The sequence below is a fragment of the Berghia stephanieae genome, chromosome 10 (assembly GCF_034508935.2).
Source record: "Berghia stephanieae isolate SIO BIC M18660-M18661 chromosome 10, UCSD_Bste_1.3, whole genome shotgun sequence".
NCBI classification, from domain to species: Eukaryota; Metazoa; Mollusca; class Gastropoda; order Nudibranchia; family Aeolidiidae; genus Berghia; species Berghia stephanieae.
The window spans coordinates 34,798,113-34,819,122 of NC_088369.1; the positions used below are offsets into that span (position 1 = coordinate 34,798,113).

The 21,010-nt window shown below is 35.0% G+C and overlaps 1 protein-coding gene across 1 annotated transcript; it reads left to right on the plus strand.

The window, feature by feature from the left end:
* The first annotated feature begins 454 nt into the window (after positions 1–454).
* LOC144981032 (uncharacterized) lies at positions 455–19,437 on the plus strand. Its single transcript, XM_078929113.1, has 14 exons — positions 455–609; positions 1,064–1,178; positions 3,502–3,589; positions 5,238–5,326; positions 7,323–7,418; positions 9,075–9,219; positions 11,624–11,804; positions 13,738–13,781; positions 14,498–14,731; positions 15,593–15,685; positions 16,140–16,301; positions 16,901–17,281; positions 18,259–18,330; positions 18,985–19,437. The coding sequence occupies exons 1-14, from the start codon at positions 462–464 to the stop codon at positions 19,042–19,044; spliced, it is 1,908 nt and encodes a 635-aa protein (XP_078785239.1). The 5' UTR covers positions 455–461; the 3' UTR covers positions 19,045–19,437.
* The last annotated feature ends 1,573 nt before the right edge of the window (positions 19,438–21,010 follow it).

Consider the following 21,010-nt stretch of genomic DNA (forward strand, 5'->3'; position numbering starts at 1 on the left):
TACTGTGTTTTGAAAATTGTGACACCCATTTGACACACTCTTTTATGTTCATTTGGGACATTAAAAATTCCTCCTTAGCGTTGGTTTGAATCCTGTTAGGTCTATATGCAAACTAAATTTTAACAATTGAGCTTTGAGCCTTTATATAGCGCAATATCCACTAAACGTGCTCAAAGAGCGTTACAAGGTGTTCCTGGCCAACAGTAACATTTAACATGAAGGACGAGACATGACACCTGTTAGGCGAAATTCCAAAATTTTTTCAGACAGAAACAACGTTGTTAATGGCCAAGTACTCATTTCACACCTGAGTACGGTGAGAGAATGTGAGTAAAGAGCCTTCTCCAAGGACTCAACTATGCGCTGAGCGAAGCTCGAACCCAGGAACCTCGAGTGTCATACCACAAGACCACATAGCTGCACAATGTTTTTTATTTTTTTCATTTTGCTGATTTCAGACAATGACAATGATGCAAGGGTTATCTTTGACTGGAGTGCCAGTTTCTGCCACAGCCAAGAAACGAGGGGAGTTATGGCTCCATGACTGCCTGTCTCATGTGAATTCAATGCACAAACTATTAGCTTATCTCTACGATGGTTTGGAAACAGGTATGTCTGTTTGCTTTTTTTAAAAAAGGGACTGCAAACTTCACATGCCGCCAAACTATATTCTCAAGTCTTGTGATAGTTGTAAAACCCTGAAAACAAAAACAAACTAAATAAACAAATAAAACAACGCCCACTTGAAAAGTCACTTTTGTGAAATTCGAGTTTTAGATTGATTATAGAGTCTTTCATGTAGTTTTAGAAGAATGATTATAGAATCGTAAATTACAATAAATTAAAGATTCTTTACTCTGATGTTGTGACATGAAATTCAATTTTGTCTGGGCCCTTAAGGGTATGATATCAGATTGAGGCAAGGGTCATATTTTAAAATATTCTTTATTTAAAAAATCTGTCTCAACACATTTATTTTCTCTTGTGAAGGAAATTGCATTTATTTAATTATTTGAATCAACACTTTGAAAATAGAAACAAATTTTTTCTTTTTGTATTTTAGATGACGTATATGATGTCGATGATGAAGATGATGACAGCATGTTAGTAGAAGGAGATTCCACAAAGGCATGCCATATATTTGCTGATCATTGTTATAAACTAGTGAAGAGAATGACGTGAGTATTAACCCGGAATTCCAGCTTTTTGAATTGGGTTTTAATTTAATTCTTTCCGGCATCTAGATCACCCCTACATAATCATGTTGTGAGGTAGACTTACTTACTTATCCGAACGAGCAACCACCTGAGCTCTAGCCCTTCGGTCTTGTGCCATGACGTAGAAGTTAGACGTCTTTTGTAGTTGTTCCAGGTGACTATAAAGTGTGTTACTGATGCTTGGATCTGGTGGGAGGAATGTGCACCTCAGGTCTTCAAGGGGTTGACATTCAAGCAAGTGATGTGTTACTGTTTCATTGGGGTGTTGACATAGGGGGCAAGAAGGGGATTTGTCTTTTGTAATTTTGCTTAAATGGTTGTTGAGCGGTTTGTGTTGTGTTCTTAGTTGAAAGATGATGCTTTTCTGGTGTCTTCTGAGCTTATTTAGGCAATCAGTTGTGAGGTAGAAGGTTATATTTCAAAACAAGTTTCAGGCTTTTTGAATTTGTTGGAAATGGATTACTTGTAGCCATGCCTAAGGGTTAATTAGGTGGTTTCAGAGGCCTAGTCTATTCTGTATCTACAGCTACAATAGACATGTTCAGTGATCAAAATTGCCAGGCTTGATGACTATGGTTGCAGGCTATGACCTCCTTCAGTAAAGTTCTTTAAATAGAAATCTGTTTTAAATGTTTATATTTGATTATTTTTATATTTGTGCAGCGAAAGTGACTTAGATTAAATAGGCGAGGACACATTTTAAATTATTTTGATGTCTAGATCAAATTTCATTCCAGTATTTAGTACTCGAAGGTCTACATCAAGAACATAATTTTCCAACAGATCTTCCTCTAATGCAGCTTCAAAAATCTGGAATTCCCTGTCCCCCACAACCAGAAACTCTCCAACTTTTAACTCTTTCAAGTCCAGTTTAAAGACTGAACTGTTTAAAATAGCATTTACTTAATTTAGTTTTTTGTTCTTCAAACTAAGCTTTCAGTGCTGTAGTTTTTATCTTATTTTTCCTTTGTGAGTTCGTGTTTTATTGTAAAGCGCCTTAGATCATGAATTTATGGAATTTGTGCGCTATACAAGTGATTTTTTATTATATTATTATGTTATTTTAGGCCATTTTCACTTCCATTTATTTACTATGTGATGAATTTAGCTTATGTAATTACACCATGGCTTCTGTTTATAAGCACTCCAGTTTTAAGCAAGATCTGACCAGAAATGTGCTCCGGGCTTGACACCGATTTTTGATTATATAAATTTATCACATTATATGCATGCTCACCCATATGGTCTCTGCTTATAAGTATGTTCGTTTTTGGACCCAAGTTTCTAGAATGTTAAAATAAAAAGATAGAATCAATCTGTAAATATGAATTGTGAAACTAATACATCCACCTATTCTATCAGTTCTTTTTCATGAAACACACCCACTCTATTGGACAATGCCTATGTGTTGAAAGTAAGCCTGTCATAAAATCCCCAGCAAGGAATAGGGGTGGGTGGGGGTTGTTATCATTGAACACATATTTCCTATTTTTGGGGTGATAAATAACAATGTGAAATTGAATGTAAGCTTCAATTTAATGTACAAAAACAGATAAAATGGATATTTCGGGTTTCCCCTTTATCAAGAAAACAGGATGAATGAAACACTTCAGACGAATGAGATAATATGGTAGTGGTAAACCATTATTCATATTAACAACGCCACTACCACATTATCTTATTCGTCTGTAGTGTTTCATTCATCCTATTTTATTGATAAAAGGGGAACCCAAAACATCCATTTTATCTGTTTTTGTACATTAAATTGAAGTTTACATTCAATTTCACAGTGTTATTTATATCTTCGAGCTTCGAGCAGCAACATTTACATTATTTTTGGGCTGGGACTAGATGTTGTACATGGATGGAATATAGGAGTTGGGACGAGGAAGAAGAACAGGAGGAGGAGGAGATGAATATAAATAAGAAGAAGCGGAGGATGAGAGAGGGAGATAAAAGCCTATCATCAGCCAGAAATTTATCAAATTTTAATTAGAATGGCGAGAGCAAAGTCGGGACCGGAACATAGAAATATCAGCTCAGAGAAATTATTCTATCAGGAGAATAGTTATATATGGCAACAAATTACAAGCTTCTCAATCTTTTTTCGTCACATAAAGTAACAAAAAAAGAAAAACCCATTGGTCTAACATTAAAAAAAAAAAACAAACCCAAAAAAAAAACAATCCCTTAAGAAAAAATATTATTTCAAATGACTTTTAACTAGACTATTGACGATTTCAGACATGAAATTATTTATTTTTATTTTTCTATAAAAATAAAGCGATCCAACAAATGGACCTGTTGAGTTCCCTTTGACACAGATTATCACTGTTCTCAGTCGATGCCTCAGCCTATCCTATGCAGATGTGGTAAGATCAAGATTGATGCAAAATTTAGATACATTGGCTTTTCATAGAATTTTGGTGTTAAATTGAAATTGAGTCTGAAAAGGTTTAATTTTCCAATTTTATGAATTGCATTGGCCGCCCGAGGCCTACCACTTATACCAATTTAACCAATATAAATACATATATTATTTATTAAGCGAAAACTGGCCCAAAACTTGAGAGAAATGGTTGAAAATTTTGTTGTTTTTGCAAGAAATTGACATGTGATCAGACTAAATTACAAGACATTAATTTTACAGCAATTTAAAATGATATTTCGTAGAAAAAGGGGTAGGAATTATGTATTTTATTTTGATGATTCGATTTTTTCCCCTTGAAATTTTGATATTTTTACAAAGATAAACAGAGTTTTCGTAGTTGCAATTGCAGATCTGCTGTATGTGAGAGAATTTTATTCAAAATTTTTCATGACCAAGGGTGCGGCGAGTCCAATTGTAAAATTAAAGGTCTAGCAATGTTGAATATGACCAGTGACCTGATGTGTGTCGATGAGTGCAAAAAAATCTGACCCCAACATTGTGTTCTTGGGTAATGTAAGGTGCTCACATTACCCCACTTAACTCTCTTGAGTTCACCCTCATTGAATGTCAAACAAATTTGTTCAATTTTCCATGCATATGAACTCGAGAGAGTTAATTCTGATGTGACACATTAACTGTGTGAAAGTCGGTGCTGGATATAAGAATGCTAGCAAGGAAAAGAAAAAAAAATTAAAAGCCTGAAATAGTGTGATGTGCATTGAACATGGGGAAATAGTGGAAATATTCTACATATGTGTTTTTTTGTTTGTTTGTTTTCGTTGTTTTTTAAAAAGTTACAATGAATGCAATTGATCCTATATGGGTAATTGACAATGCATTCAAATATTATAACTCGCAACATTCCTCCATGTTTTTACTTAATCAACTTTATCACGAGAGAGTAATTGAAAAGATCCCCTGGTACCGAGCTCCTTTAAGGAAAATACTGATGTGTGTATAAGTGTCTTATTCTTCTCAAATTGCACAACTTCCAGTCTCTGTCTGGTTTAGAAGTGCCTGATTTCAATAACATCGTCAACGTGTCTTCATGTGTAACAGTACATTTGAATTATCTGGACATCACACTTTTCTGTTCATGTAAAGTGATTTCCATTATTATTATTATTATTATTATTATTATTATTATTATTATTATTATTATTATTATTATTATTATTATTATTATTATTATTATTATTATTATTATTATTATTATTACTATTATCACCATCATCATCGTCTTTAATAATAATAATAATAATAATAATAATAATAATAATAATTAGTTCTCTTGGGATAATGATTGAGAAAACTAATAGAAAATAAAAAAAAATAGAAAACCTTATAGTCTTCTTCAAAATTGAAAGACCAGATTGTTGTGACATGGGCTCTGTGGTATCCGATGTGCCCTACTTGTCAAAGAAGACGCATGCTTTACTTTAAAAGACAAAATCAATCTGTCTAAACCTGTAAGTGTTGTTATGAAAGTATGTTGATCATTGATTATTTCAAATCATTTAAAAGGGGAGGTTAATAATAATTTTAAAAAAAAATTATTTTGTGAATTTCAATTCTTTATCTCTCTATAGCTGTCTGTACCATCGAGAACTGATCTTGCCACCCTGCTCCCACAATTACATCAAGGCAGTATGGATGTACTCTCTCAGTTGATTATATGGTGAGAGTTTTTTAAATTTTTTTTTTTTTTTTAACATGCTCATAAAGTGGAGTTTCTTGCATTTCGAAACTTCCTTTAAAAAATGATAAATGGAAGAAAGAAAAAAAAAACCTCACATTTGATCGATAAGTTAATCAGATTTGAAAATAACTTGTCTGCAGAGTGCTTTCTACTTAAAGTCAAATAATTCAATGTAACTCTCACTGGAAATTATTTTCTTATGGCAGTCTCATGTGTTTTCTTTCCTGATGAAACTTCTGATAAAGTCAATAGCATCAAGTGAAATGTCACCTCAAATCAACACAGAATAATTGGGATGACATTGGAAAATTTAATCAAAAGTTTTATTTTTTTTATTAAATTGGTTTTCAAGACAATCTGCTGTGAGCCTGTAGGTGGTGAATAAGCATCTTACTACTCAGACAAACTGGCTGTGATTGGTTTCAGAACTCTGATGTCACGTCGCCCAGCGTGGTTCTAAACAAAGAAAATTGGTACTTTTGATTCTTCATGCTGGTTAGAACTTTTCATATGTCATGTGATCAGAATTTATAAAAGTCAAAACATGATCATATTTATAATCTTTCTCTCCTCTGGATACACTTTTATGCTCGTCGGAGAAGTATTTCATAAGGGCGTCCGATAGTTTAGAGCCAGTTACTAAGTTACTATGCGTCATTACGAGGGAAGTGACGTCATGACTGTTGAAGCCAATTGTGATAAGTCGTCTTAACTTTCAATATACTTTAGACCATAATATTTAGACATAAAAAAAACTAAAAAAAAAAACAAAGCCAGAACAAGCTCTATTTGTAATACAAGCGTACATGTTCTAAGGTTAAATTGCTTGGGGGCTGTCATGACGTGCACAGCCAGCAGGTGGTATGGAGGTCAGTGTGGCTCAGTGGAATAATCCGTTCTTCATGCCCCTGAAGATATTTGGTCTAAGTCCCACTTGATTGGAAGTGAGGCCTTGACTATCAGCTAACATTTGGAAATTTCAGTAGTCCCTTGACATATACACAATTTACCCCACGTGGATGAAAACAGAAGGTTTTTAAAAAATTAATTTGTTTTTAATTTTTTAAATTGTTTTTGTATTGTTTTTAAAAAAAAGTAAAACATTGATCAGTAATTTATTGTCATATTTTTAGCGTTAAATGCTGGGTGGGGTTCCTGACCTCCCATAGTGGGCAGGAAGGTCCATACTGTGTCTTCTATCCCCTTATATCTGTTTTCCAACATGCTTTCTGTCTTTGTCTTGGAATGAGATTACTTAGTTTTGTCCTGGCCCTGTCCGGATACCCTGGCTGGGAGGGAAACACTCAAATGTATAGTTAGTTTTGGGAGATGATATTTTTTTCCTTGTAAATCATCTCTCTGTTATGTACTATTATATTTGTTATTTTGAATTTATAATGTAAGCATTTGAGTGTATTCCTCTTTGTTGGATTTTGTGCTTGTGTCCGTATGAGGCTTATAGGTGATCTCAAACTAAGTACTTTGATAGTGTGCTCTTGGAATCTACATCTGATCCCTATTTGTTCCAAATTCCCCTTTGTCTTACTTTCTCTTGGGTGCTTTAATTATAATTTTAGAACTTTTTACTATCCCATTTTCTTCCTTTTTACTGGCGCTGATATAACCTAAGTGTGTTACAAGTGCCGTAAAACCCTTAAAAACAAAAACAAAAACATTAGCGTTAAATGGACAGTATAGGGTACTAGCATATTGCAAAATACTGTCTGCCAGATGTAACAGACCCAGCCACCATATCACTGCTGAATGGACAGAGGAATCGGATTGTTTAATCCCCCCTCCTCCCCCAAATAAAAAAAAAAAACAAACGACAAAAATATTGATTATAGCAGATTCTAATCTAGTTTTTCCACCTACCAGTCAAGTCATTTACCAATTGAGCTATTGTGAATTTCATTTTCAAATGATTACTAGCACGTAATGATCATCTCATCATTTATTATATTCCTCGTATTAGTTGTGGAAGAGACATTCTTCATCACAGTCGCACCATAACAGATTTGTGTTTACAAACAATCATCTCGACCACAAAGATGCCTGTGGATGACAAGTAGTAAGTTTGGTTTTTTTTCTTTGCTTTGAATAACAAAGTAGCTGAATGCCTGTTGTCTAAAATTGGCTGAACTAAAAAAAAATATTTTTTTTAAATTGAGCTTTATATAGTGCAATATCCACTAAATGTGCTCCCAGCGCTTTACAAGGGGTCCCTGGTCAACAGCAACATTTCACATGCAGGACGGGACATGACCATTTTTCGGACAAAGACAACACTGTTAACGGCTTAGTACTCGTTTTACACCTGAGTACGGTGAGAGAATGTGAGTAAAGAGCCTTTTCCAAGGACTCAACTGTGCACCGAGCGCGAGGCTCGAACCCAGGACCTTCCGATCCGAAAACGAGTGTCATACCACTAGACCACATAGCCGCAACTAGAACTACCTTTCTCTTCATGTCCTTTTATATGAGATGGTGAGATATTGCCCTGTCATTTTTTAAAGTATTGTGGTGGATAATTCGAGAAATAAGTGTACAATGTGAAATTCTGTTTTGTTATGTTTTATTTATTTATTTTTTAAAACACTTGAGCTTTTATGTAGAGCAATATCCTCTTAACATGCTCAAAAACGATTTACATATTGATTTTTCCATGCCACCCCACCTCACTTAGCTGCATCAATCTTCATCACATGAGCTGCAATTATTTTCGATTGGATTGGATTGGACAATTGGTTTCTAGACAACAGCAAAACTTAACATGAAGGACCTGTTAGAAATATTACAATTTTTTCTCCTACAAAGGCAATGCTGTTACTGGTCAGGTACTCATTTTACACCTGAGTACAGTGAGAGAATGTGAGTAAAGGAGCCTTTTGCATGGACTCAATGATGAGTGGGACTCGAAACTAGGACCTTGCAATCCGAAGGCGAGTGCCATACCACAGAACCGCATAGCCACAATAAAGGCATTGTGTAACACCTGCTTTTTAAATATTAGATTGTACTAAAGGAGCATTTTTATTTCGCATGTCAATAAAGATAAAATTATTTCACAATCATAGATCTCTAATTTAAAATTAATAACTGTTTGATATATAATCGCATAGACATGATTTAGGAATGTTTATTTTTCTGAGTTTTGAATTATTTCCTCCTCTACAATTATTGACCTGGTTGTCTGTAAGAATTGACTTGAATGACAGGCTACTCCTTCTATTACTAGTCTGTCGGATCATTCATCAACGTTTAAAACAAGAAAATTGGTCATTGGTTTCAAAGATCTTCAAAATTACTTTGGTCAGAGCTTCATTTCTGTTGTTAGTTTTGAATTTGAGTTATACTTTTAAAATATATGTAATGTTTCATTTCAAATGATGGTCAACTTCTTCTTCTTCTTCTTCTTCTTCATCTTCTTCTTCTTCTTCTTCTTCTTCTTCTTCTTCTTCTTCTTCTTCTTCTTCTTCTTCTTCTTCTTCTTCTTCTTCTTCTTCTTCTTCTTCTTCTTCTTCGCCTTCATCGTCTTTTTATTCTACTTTTTTTACTACCTTAACTCTGAAGAATTGTTTGTTAAGTGTTCTATAAAATTGCATTTGACTGGTTTTTAGTGGCTCTTCTTGCTTGTGAGACAAGTTTCTACCAACTGTGCTGTGATACCCTCATATCCAAATTATTTAGCCTAATTATTTCATTGTTCTATTTTCCAATTTCCCAGCCGCACCAGGTCTAGTTGCTATCAGGCTCTTGTGCTGTGGGTGAAAACGTGTGGTTGGGGTAAATACCTCTCTACCCACAGGAAGCTTTTGATCCAAGAAATCATGACAGACACTCAGGCAGATGAAGAGGATGGATTAGCAAAGGTAAAGAGTGGAGTCAATTATTGAATGATGATATAATCTGTTGCAGATCCTATGGATTCCGGTTTAAAAAAAAAAATCAGAAAGAAGTTTTCTGCTGATTTTACTGTGTCAAACATTTTCCTCTAATAAAAGCTTAGGCCACTAAGTGGTGGATCAGCTGAAAGAAATCACCGTTATGTTTTGTCTCATTTTCATGGGTGCAAGATTTCTGACTCATTCCAGATTTTCGGCTTTTTGAAAAGGATTTTAATTTATCTCTGGCATCTAGATCATCTCAACATAATACCATATTTTGAGGCAGTAAGCCACATTTCAAAATAAGTTTCAGGCTTTTAAAAAAATGTGTTAGAATTGGATTCCAGGCTTTTTTGAGTTTGTTAGGATTAGATTTCAGGTTTTTTTGTTTTTTTTTGGCCTGACCTACTTGCCCCCATGGTCATATTTTGACATCTCTGCTCAGTTACATGAATTTTGATGTCAGTCTCATTTTAAGACGTAAGTCTGGAGCCAGATGTCAAAAGTGACACTAAAAATTCCCATAATATATTTTTAATTTAAAAAAAATTAAAAACGTGGTTTAAGTTTAGCCGATGGACCGATGAATTTTCCTCCTTTTGATAAATTTGCCATTGTCATCACTGAATAATAATGATAATTGAAAAGAATTATTTCAAATCGGAAAATGTTTGTTTAAATTCTTTTTTTTTTTTCCGAAATTTTGATACATTGAGTAGAATATTCTCTGTAATATCTTTTTAAACCTCTAGTGGCATATTGGCCAACAGTATGATGCCTCATCATGTTGCAAAATCAGGTGATTAAAGGTATGGTAAGTGACTTGATAGGTGGAAGTGATTGAAAAATTGTGATTCTTGACATACATAATCCCCCATTTAACTCTTATATCAAAGAATGCCTTGCATATAGGTAGTAACATTGATTGTAAGAGAGTTAGTTTAATAATTTTGCCAAACAGGCAACTTGCACGATATAAAATATAGAAATTGGTTGAAATAAAAATGAAGCATTTTGAAACTTTTGAAGTACAGCATACACAGGGATGCCTTTCTGACCTTGTACAGAATTGATGAGTTGATTTTTTCAAAGATGCAAGCATTGGTCGTTTAATCAACAGTTGAGCTTAAAAAAATTTGAGCTTTTATATAGCGCAATATCTACTAAACGTGCTCAAAGCGCTTTACAAGGGGTCCCTAGTCAACAGCAACATTTAACATGTAGAACAATACATGTAGGCGATATTACAATTTTTTCTGACAGAGACAATGCTGTTAACAGCCAAGAACTCATTTTACACCTGAGTATGGTTAGAGAATGTGAGTAAAGAGCCTTCTCCAAGGACTCAACTATGCGCCGAGCGGAGCGAGGCTGGAACCCAGGACTTTCCGATCCGAAAGCGAGTGTCATACCACTAGACCACATAACCGCACAGTTAAGGGGAAGCTAGATGGATATGTATGTATCCTTTCTATGATTTATGGGTGATACCGTTTGATGAAGAGAAGCTTTGCAGAAACATTTTCATATACATTTACTTTATTCTTTATCAGAAACATTTTCTTATACATATACTTTATTCTTTATCAGAAATATTTTCAAATACATCCTACTATATTCTTTATCAGAAATATTTTCAAATACATCCTACTATATTCTTTATCAGAAATATTTTCAAATACATCCTACTATATTCTTTATCAGAAATATTTTCAAATACATATATACTTTATTCTTTATCAGAAATATTTTCAGGCTTTATAAATTTTTTTTGCAAAGGTCATCCCTACATACAAATATGTGCATATTTATTTATTTATTTATTTATTTATTCATTTGTTTAATTCTGATTATATATTTACAATTTATTATATATTTTAAGTACATTTTTGGTATATAATGATTGCCATTTGTTGTTAATGTTTATTATTCCATTTCTGACCAGAAATTTGCATTATTTTGGTTTTTAGTCGCGCTCTCTCTCTCTCTCTCTCTCTCTCTCTCTCTCTCTCTCTCTCTCTCTCTCTCTCTCTCTCTCTCTCTCTCTCTCTCTCTCTCTCTCTCTCTCTCTCTCTCTCTCTTCACTCTCTCTCATCTCTCTCTCTCTCTTTTTATCTCTTTCTCTCTCTGTCTCTCTCTCTCTGTCTCTCTCTCTCTATCTCTCTCTCTCTATCTCTCTCTCTCTCTCTCTCTCTCTCTCTCTCTCTCTCTCTCTCTCTCTCTCTCTCTCTCTCTCTCTCTCTCTCTCTCTCTCTTTCTTTCTGTTATATATGGAAATATGCTTGATGAGAAAGTATAATATGTAAAACTGCAACAACAACAACGACAACAACACACAAACACAGACACACTCACAAGCAAATAGTACATGTATTATCTTTTTATTTAGAAATCCGGATCGGATGAGTCTAACCCTAAACATGAGAAGTTGAGTAAAAAGGAAAAGAGAGGCAAGAGAAAGAAGGGACACAGAGGAGACTCTTACATGGAGCTTGAGACCAAAGAAGAAGACAAAGGAAAAGAACAACACAACGAAGCTAGGGTTGACCTGGTTATGTGGGCTTTTTCTTGTAAGTTGATCTCTGGTGACCTGATACAGAGCTGCCAACCTACTGCAAAAAATGCGGAATTGTATGCATTTTCAACGATTGTACGCTGGTACGCATTTCCCCCAAGATTGTACCCATTTTCAGTGTACAGAATCACCTCAGTTTTCTTTAGTTGTAATTCATATTATTACTAGCCTATTGAGAAACCTTGGTGACCAAGTGGATGTTCATATATTTTTTGACCAATTATGATCTTCATGCTGGGAGGTAGAATTCTGAGCTGATTGGATTATAGTCTTGGGAACATCATTGTTGCTGCAATTGAGCTTGTGCGGTGTGACTTTATGTAATTATACCTTCCTCTTACTTTCACGATGGTTAGTTTCCGTCGATTTCAGGATTGTACCCATTTTTATGAAATCTCCCCCATTTTGAGGTCCCATTGTACACATTCTCATCAGATGGGGTTGGCAGCTCTGCCTGATAATGTTCACATGCCAAACTTCAAATTTAAATTGAGCTTTTATATAGGGAAATATCCACTAAATGTGATCAAAGCGCTTTACAAGGGGTCCCTGGTCAACTCCTGGTCAACAGCAGCATTTAACATGTAGGACAGGACATGATGTCTGTTAGGCGATGTTACAATTTTTCGGACAGAGACAATGCTGTTAACGGCCAGATACTAATTTTACACCTGAGTACGGTGAGAGTGTGAGTACAAAAGAGCCGTTTCCAAGGACTCAACTATGCGCAGAGTGAGGCTTGAACCCAGGACCTTCCGATCCGAAAGTGAGTGTCATACCACTAGACCACATAGCCGCATTTAGGGTGTCTCTCAATAGGAAAATAATGAAAGAAAACATACAATTTCATTTCATTGCATTGTGGCAATAACTTGGGTAGGCTCATGAATAGTTGAAGAGCCAGAATCCTAGACAAGATCCAAAACGTTAGATGAAATAAAGGTAAAATCAGACCTTTTGCAATCAGTATTATAAAAATTCACCATCTCATTCTTTGGAGATCCTAATGAATCTTTGATGAAAGTATCAGTATGAACTAGTCAGATGAAAACCACTCCTTGTCTTTCAATACTTCTTTGTTAAACTGATGACTTTAAGTCACAATAATTCTTATTTTTACTTCTGGCTATCTAAAACAACATGCGTATTCTTTGAACAACTCCATTATATTTTTTAAAATATTGACCCAAATAAGCGAAATGCTAAAATGCTTTAGGTTTAGTTATAAAAAAAACTTGACTTGAGCTTTTTTATATAGTGCAATATCCACTAAACGTGCTCAAAACGCTTTACAAGGGGTCCTCTAGCCAACATCAACACTTAACATGTAGGATGAGACATGATGCCTTTTAGGCGATATCACATTTTTTTCCAACAGAGACAATGCTGTTAATGGCCAGGTACTCATTTTACACCTGAGTACGATGACAATGTGAGTAAAGAACCTTTGAGTGTCATATCATAAGACCACAGGGCTGCAAAAAGATATGATAGAAATAAAGCTAATTAGAGGAATGGGATGTGATATGTACATCTAGATTTGTATCCAGGTATCAGGACAGCCTGCTCTAAAAGGTATTTTAGATTCTCATCCCTTACCTTGGGTTACTGGAAAAAAATCTGCCTTTATTTAGAATACACTTAATTAAGATTGGAATTGATTGCTAAGTATTGGTAAGACGCTTTCTTCAACTAAAGAGGTTTCTGCATCCCAAAGAAGAAGAAGAGGGTAACGAAGAGAACTTATTTTTTATCCTGATGATATGAAGCAAGATGTTGAATATGTTGATGAAGAATACCACCAAGTCAAGCAAAGGGAATTTAAGATTAATTGTATATGCATTAACTATTTCATATTTAATTGCATCGACTGATTTTTTAATTAAATAAAAATTTTCTTTTCTTTTTAAAATTTTGATTCACCACAGTGTCACAGCTGGTAGTCGAGAACCTTCCATTCTCTTTATCACAGGTCTGTATTTGCTTCCGACTTATTTTCAATTTAACTTTCATAACATAAATCGATTTTAAATTGGGTGGGGGGGGGGGGGGGGTTGGATTTTTCTTTGTTATTTAGTAATAGTATTTCTCCTTCTCTTTATCAAGAGATGGCTGGATGATGATTTTCACACTCCTTTATCTATTTTATCCGACACGCACTTATTTGCAGGCCTGATTACCCAATTCATTATGGGCTCGTTGTTGTAATGGAAATCTCAAAAAAATTATGAAAAATTCGTTCATTACTACAATGTTAGACTTGGCTCATAATTACGTTTGGATGTCAGACATGCAAATTTGATCATGTCGGTCTCGTCTTATTTTCAAAAATCTTACACGCTGTGTAATTACAGTTTCAGTAATTTACCTAAATTCATTTTTATTTTTTATTTATTTTTTCTAACAAAATGAACATAATTTTACGTAACAGGAAAAATATGTATAATGTGTGAAAGATGTAAAGAATTCCAGGTTCGATACTTGCAGCCATGATAATATATTTCATACGGGATAACTTGATACAAAGAATCGACATTAAATTTCTTTGAGCTAAAGTTTTAAATTATCTCAAGACTCTGATAAGCAAAATGGTTGAAACAAAATATAAAAAAAAAATTAAAAAATAGATATTCCCATTTATTTATTAAATTTTTTTTGCTTTTTTTTTGTCTGTCAAATTTATCTCAGAACTTGATCGCTCACCTAATCAAGACTGCCTCAACTGTGCAAAAACTGTCCTCCAAGAAGCCACAGCCGTACAGTCAAATAGAGGCCAGAAAGGGGCTGTACCAGGCTGTGGCAGGATGTTTGTTATCTCCCTTGGAATCCAGTGGCAACAGGAATGACGCCGTCTGCCACTACCAGATGACCAACTCGGCTTTGGATCTGTTAGTCAGAGCTAGCCATGGAGATCATTCACAGGTATGGGTAGTTCAAATTTTTCCAAGTAATTTTTTTTTTTAAATTACAATTTTGTCAAAAAATAAGAAAATGCACATAGTTTACTATGTTACCATTGTTAACTTTTATAAAATTGGGCTCTTATTATCGAAAATACTAACGAAAGTGTGAAAATGGATAGGCTTCGTATGGGAACAGAGCAGACAATGGACGTTTCAAGACACCATTGAGTACAGACGATACAAGTTTTTTGCATTTTCTTTTATTTGTTTTCCACGTTAATTTGTTTATTGTTGTGCTGACAAAGGGTTTGTACCTGAAACTGAAACGTCCATATTCTGTTTTGTTCCCATACGAAGCCTATCCATTTTCACACTTTCGTTAGTATTTTCACAATCACCGGCTTCAGGCAGCCCCTACCGTTTTCTGCTCGAAGCACTTTGAAGTTTGATCGATCTCTAATCAGATATTAATTTTTACAAATGAAAGAAACAAAATAAAAGCACTAAATATTAATACGATCTTTATCTGTTACATTTCGTAAATCATTAATGTTTTTTTAAAATGACCATCTTACTCACAACATTTAACATAAGACATAATATACTCTTAAGCTGCAGAGGGATAATTAATGTTTATTTCGTAACACTACAGCTATTCCATTTGTGTCTTGATAACTACAACAAGTTTGATATAAAGATTGTCTCTGCCATGGAAATCTTATGGTTTTTTCTTTGTCTTGTTTTCCATAGCTTCTGATTACAAGTTAATTTCTAAAAAACTTTCAATAATATGTGAGATTGGAAGTTATCAGCTATTTATCATGCAGTTCGATCATTGTTCTAATAATCATATTAAATGTAAATATTTTAAAACTTTCAGATTCAGACTGTCTGCTCACAAGCATTGGCCATAATGAAGTCTTCTGCAAACTTAAAAGGACCAGTCATCCGCAAGGTGTTGGATTATGAAGATGTGAGCCAATGTTATTTTTAGCTCTTTGTTTGTTTTATTTTTCTCCCATTCTTCATGAGATAGATGTCTATTTGACTATTTGAATTTTTTTCCCCCCATCGGATAAAATTCTTCTTCCTCTTTTCTAGACGTCTATTTTTATTTTTCACCTCCTCTTCCGCATTGTCCCTCCTTCTCTATCAACGATATAAAAGTAGTCCTTTTAGAGCCATTAGGCCCATGGAGCCGGAGTTTATCTAAGGTTCTATAGTGTGAAACAAATAGTAGTAATTGTTTGCTACCCTTTGGATAGGATGCTAGAAAAATCTTGGTCCCTTTGCATGTGGAGCGAGTGCTCTACTAAATGAGCTATTGGGACTCGTACCCCTATCAATGATATATGTGCAAACTTATAATTCTTCACAACACCTTTTTAAAACTTTGCATATATATTTTCTTTTTCCCTCAAAAACAGACTGGAGTGGAAGATGTCAGTCAACTGATGAGAGAAAATGAGCAACAGTCAGACTGTATTGAAGGCCTCAGACAAAGGTTAATGAATTCTGAAATGGAGAATGAACAGCAATCCCGTCTTATTTCAAGTTTAAAGGAGCAAATCACAAATCTACAAAACAAGGTAGAGTGTTGGGGTAAACTTAATCTTTAAAATTTAATAGTCAAAATCATGAAACTTTGTTTAGATGTGTTTGGTGTCTTGAAGAGAATCAGTATACTTTCCTCATTCGCCTAACCTAAAACTCTTCCCATTTCTGACAGTTTTCAACTCCACTACACCCCCAACATTGAGGTATAATATTAATTATTCAAAGTGATATTAAGCTGCTTTAAGCTGTGGACTGTAAGAAGTAATAAACAAAAATGAGTATAACAGCTTTAAAAAGAACAAAATACCAATCATGGAACATTGTGAGCTCAAAACCCTTCTTCAGCCAAAAAAATCTTGCAAGGTCTTATTTCATACAGAAAGGGCGTGCCAAATATTTCTCTGCCATCTATCTAGTTTTTAAGTAATGCTTTTGTTTTTATTGTTCTGAAGAAAGGTTTTGAACCCGAAACATTCCGTGTTTGGTGGTATTTTGTTCTTTTTTGAAGCCGTCATATTCATTTTGTTTAATATGAATTATTATATCTCACAATTCTAAAACTGCAAGATACAATATATATTTTTTGTGACTTTTAGAACTTATGTTATTCCATTTTTAAACGCTAATTCAGGTCTCCTCTGTAAACCAAGAATCCGACCCTGTGACTGTGTCAAGATTATCTCAGGGTTATAAGCTACCCAACAAGAATGATGACAATAATGATGATGATGATGATGATGAGGAGGAGGAGGAGGAGGGAGAGACCAATGCTGAAGAAGATGAAGGCATGAATACATCAGGTGGTCATGAACCTGAAATCACCATAGCAGCCGTCAACAGCAATAGCATGCAGCCCGGTAGTCATTTGGAAGAGAAACGTCTAAAAAATGATGTATCAGATAAACCAATATCCTCTTCTTCTGTGGTTGGAAGAGATTCTGGTGCTAAAAATAAAGATTTTGAAAAGAAAGCTGGCTTTGACGACAGCAAAATGACACCAAAAAAATCTGTTGTAAGTTTTTAAAATAAAAATAGTAACATCAAATTTGTTGAAAAAAAAAAAGGGAGGGAAGTAGAAAGAAAGGTCAGAGGAAATTTACAATGCCACTTCATTCACTTAATCACTCACTCACTCAATCCTGCTGGCACTTGAGGCGATGCAAGGGATTTCCACCTGGTCCTGTCAGCAGCTATCTTTGGGGCCATCTCGAGGGACAGACCTCTCTGTTTTAGGTCCCTCTCTACCGTACGTCTCAGTCCTGATCTATTTATAACTCATTTTATAGTATTCTGTCATAGTTGTACATACAATTTGTTTATCGTAAATTTTAGACCCCCCTCCAGAAAAACAAACAAACAAGAAAACAAACCCAAACACTTTTAATCTATTAGATAAAATGATTTCCTTTCTCAAAAACAAAATTGTAATTGGTTGAAGGAGTACACTGTTCAAATAGATTAAACATAAAGACAAACATGATATGAGGTGCATAACTATGACGAGTAATCTGCTATCCACTGAAAAAAAAAATCATAAGAAAAATTTTGGTCAGAAAACTTGTCCTTCAAATTTTTTTCTATTAAAATGACCCTCATCTTGTCAAAAACTCTCAAACCTGTTTTTGATAAGATGAGGATCATTTTAATCGATCAATATATGAAGGACAAGTTTTCTGGCCAAATTTTTAAAAATGTGTTTGTTTATTCAGAGTAAGGTAAAAATCATGTTCTGGCTCTCTTCTGTGTATATTATGTGGTCTTGTGGTATGACACTTTTTGAATCGGAAGGTCCTGGATTCGAGCCTCGCTCGGCGCATAGTAGAGACATTGGAAAATGCTCTTTACTCACATTCTCTCACCGTACTCGGGTGTGAAATGAGTACCCGGCCGTTTACATATAATATCGTGTCATATTGTATCAACAAACATAGGTAAATTATAAATTGCAAGTAAACTCATATTTTATATATTTTTTCTACTATATTCCAGAAAAGAATCAATGATGCGGATACATCTTTTGAAAAGGATTTAAAGAGATCTAAAGTTGAATTGAAGGAAAAGGTTTGATTTTACTATGTTATTTTTTTTTAATTATTTTTTTATCATTAATGCAGAACTTTTATCTCGATTTAATTAGGTTGCGTGTGGTAGTGCTGTTATACCTCTTGCTGTAAAGAATGTTGTTGAGTCATAAAATTGTACAGTGGAATTCATGTATAAAAGATCCGGATATAACTTGGACCTGGTAATAAGAGAGAGAGAGAGAGAGAGAGAGAGAGAGAGAGTACAACCAATAGAAAAGATGGTTTAGGTCATTTGGGTTGTTTCCCTCGATATTCGGTGATAACAGGACTCGGTTAAACAGTCAGGAATTTTAGGCTAGTTCCACCATCAGTTAAAAAAAAAAAAGTTACATACTGAGGTTCCACTGTCTTCTTTTCCCTTTTCTATCTCCTTCTACTCTACTTCTTTCTTGAATCCTATAACTGTCAGACAGAGCATAAATAAACAAACAATTAAAGAAAATAATTTTTTTCAAAGTAATCCTGCCCCCCCCCCCCCCTTCTCCAAAACAATACCAAAAAAAATAGTGCTCGTTTTTTGTTGTATTTTCTTAAAAATAGAACAAGAAACTTATCTTAATATATTATTTTATTTTGATTTCAGGCACCGCGTTTCCACCCCAGTGACTTTTTTAATTTTTTTCTTCCCCAGGCTGACAGTAGAATTGAAGACATGTTAATGGACTTTGTAGATGCACCACCCGATATCTAGATATACAGATACGCAAGGGAAAGAGGGGTGGGGGGGGGGGGAATGCTGACTCTGGCCGGATGTAGGCAAGTTGAGTATTGTGTACTGAGTACAGTACTCAAATATAATGTAATTATATCCCTTTTGAAATAAACTCTCCTGTAAAGGAAACTAACTATAATGAAGTTCTGCACATTCATAATGGTCTTAGGTAATATGTTTTGAAAAGTGGCCGGGGAAAAAATGAGCATCGGTTAGATCACATTGCAGTCAATTATTTTCAGCATTTAAATAAAAAAGGCACTTATCATCGAGAATGCTATTCCCATCTACATATTTACTGAAATGGTGATATTGGAAGATATGTCATATATTTACTGATGTATTCTAGAAAATATAAACATACATTCATTATGTTGTGTCTTGTATTAATTACGAAACGTTAATATTTATATACCGCAGTTCCTCAGATTAACCATGCTCAATGCGCTTTGCAGTTTTATTATTTATTCCCTCAACAGGCCATATGGAACCATAATATTTCCATTTCAGTCACCTGCTAGACATCCTTTTTGTACTTACTCTTACAAAATATTCGTCACTGCCTACAGCGAAATACTCATTCACGCCCAAGTCGAGTGTCCATTTAATTTAACATCCCAAGCTGCCATGTGATAAACTCCGGCTCAACTGGCCTGATTGTTTTAAAGGACTTTTTCTACACTTGTGTAGACATCTTTGCGGCTATGTGGTCTAGTGGTATGACACTCGCTTTCGGATCGGAAGGTCCTGGGTTCGAGCCTCGCGCTCGGCGCATAGTCGAGTCCTTGGAAAAGGCTCTTTACTCACATTCTCTCACCGTACTCTGGTGTAAAATGAGTACCTGGCCGTTAACAGCGTTGTCTTTGTCCGAAAAATTGTAATATCGCCTAACAGGCGTCATGTCTCGTCCTACATGTTAAATGTTGCTGTTGACCAGGGACTCCTTGTAAAGCGCTTTGAGCACATTTAGTGGATATTGCGCTATATAAAGCTCAATTTAAAAAAATTTTTTTTGGTGGCTGGAGATCCTCCCAGAGTGGGTGATTGAGAAGGCGTTTGTTTTTATTTGTTAGATTTTCTTTCTCGTTACAAGTGGCTTTGAGGGATAATGTGTCTCAGTTGTATGGAACAATTGTAGATTTCAAAACACATCACACTTTATGGCCTTGAAATATTCACCACAAACCATTTCACAGGGTGTTGTTCCAACTGCAACCCAATGTAGTGCTCATCACTCATACTCATAAATAACTATCCTCTCAAGGATGAAATCTGCATAAGTCCAAACCTCTTCTTGGTCCCAAATTTTAAATAAATAAATAAAATTCCCTTTATTCATCCCGTAGGGAAAATTTTTCGCTAGGGTCTATTCCAAGGGAAGACTGGAATAACCCAGGCATTAGCCGCAGTGCAGCACCACAAATTGAACTAGGGCGAGGTGACTTGCTCAAGGCCACACAGCACAGCAGCGGGTGATCGAACTCTGTACTTTTCGGGTACGAAGCAAAAACTGTACTGCTGAGCCACGCTGCCCCTTTTGTTCTTTACCTGTGTTCCATTGTAAAGGGAGAAAGTCAACCTATCTTTTTTGTCTATGGCTTTTTCAGGATTCCAGTGTAAGTATTAAAATCATAAAAGGTGTTTCTTAGAAACAAACCAGATGAATGGACAATGGCAATTGCTCGCTACCCTTTTGAGATTAGTCCGATACATTGTACTTTTTGCCAGATCTACCAGTGCCAGCTACTCAATCACAGCTGGGCGGATAGGGGAGCAGTAAATAATTTAGACTGCACCCAGGATGAATACCAGCTCTTTTGCAAGTTAAATAGTTAAATGAGTGTTCTACCACTGGGTTATTCTCCCCTTCCCCCATATAACATGGCGTTTAAAATTCCAATGGAATGCTTTTCTATGCGTATGCATTTAATTTGGGCCACCAACA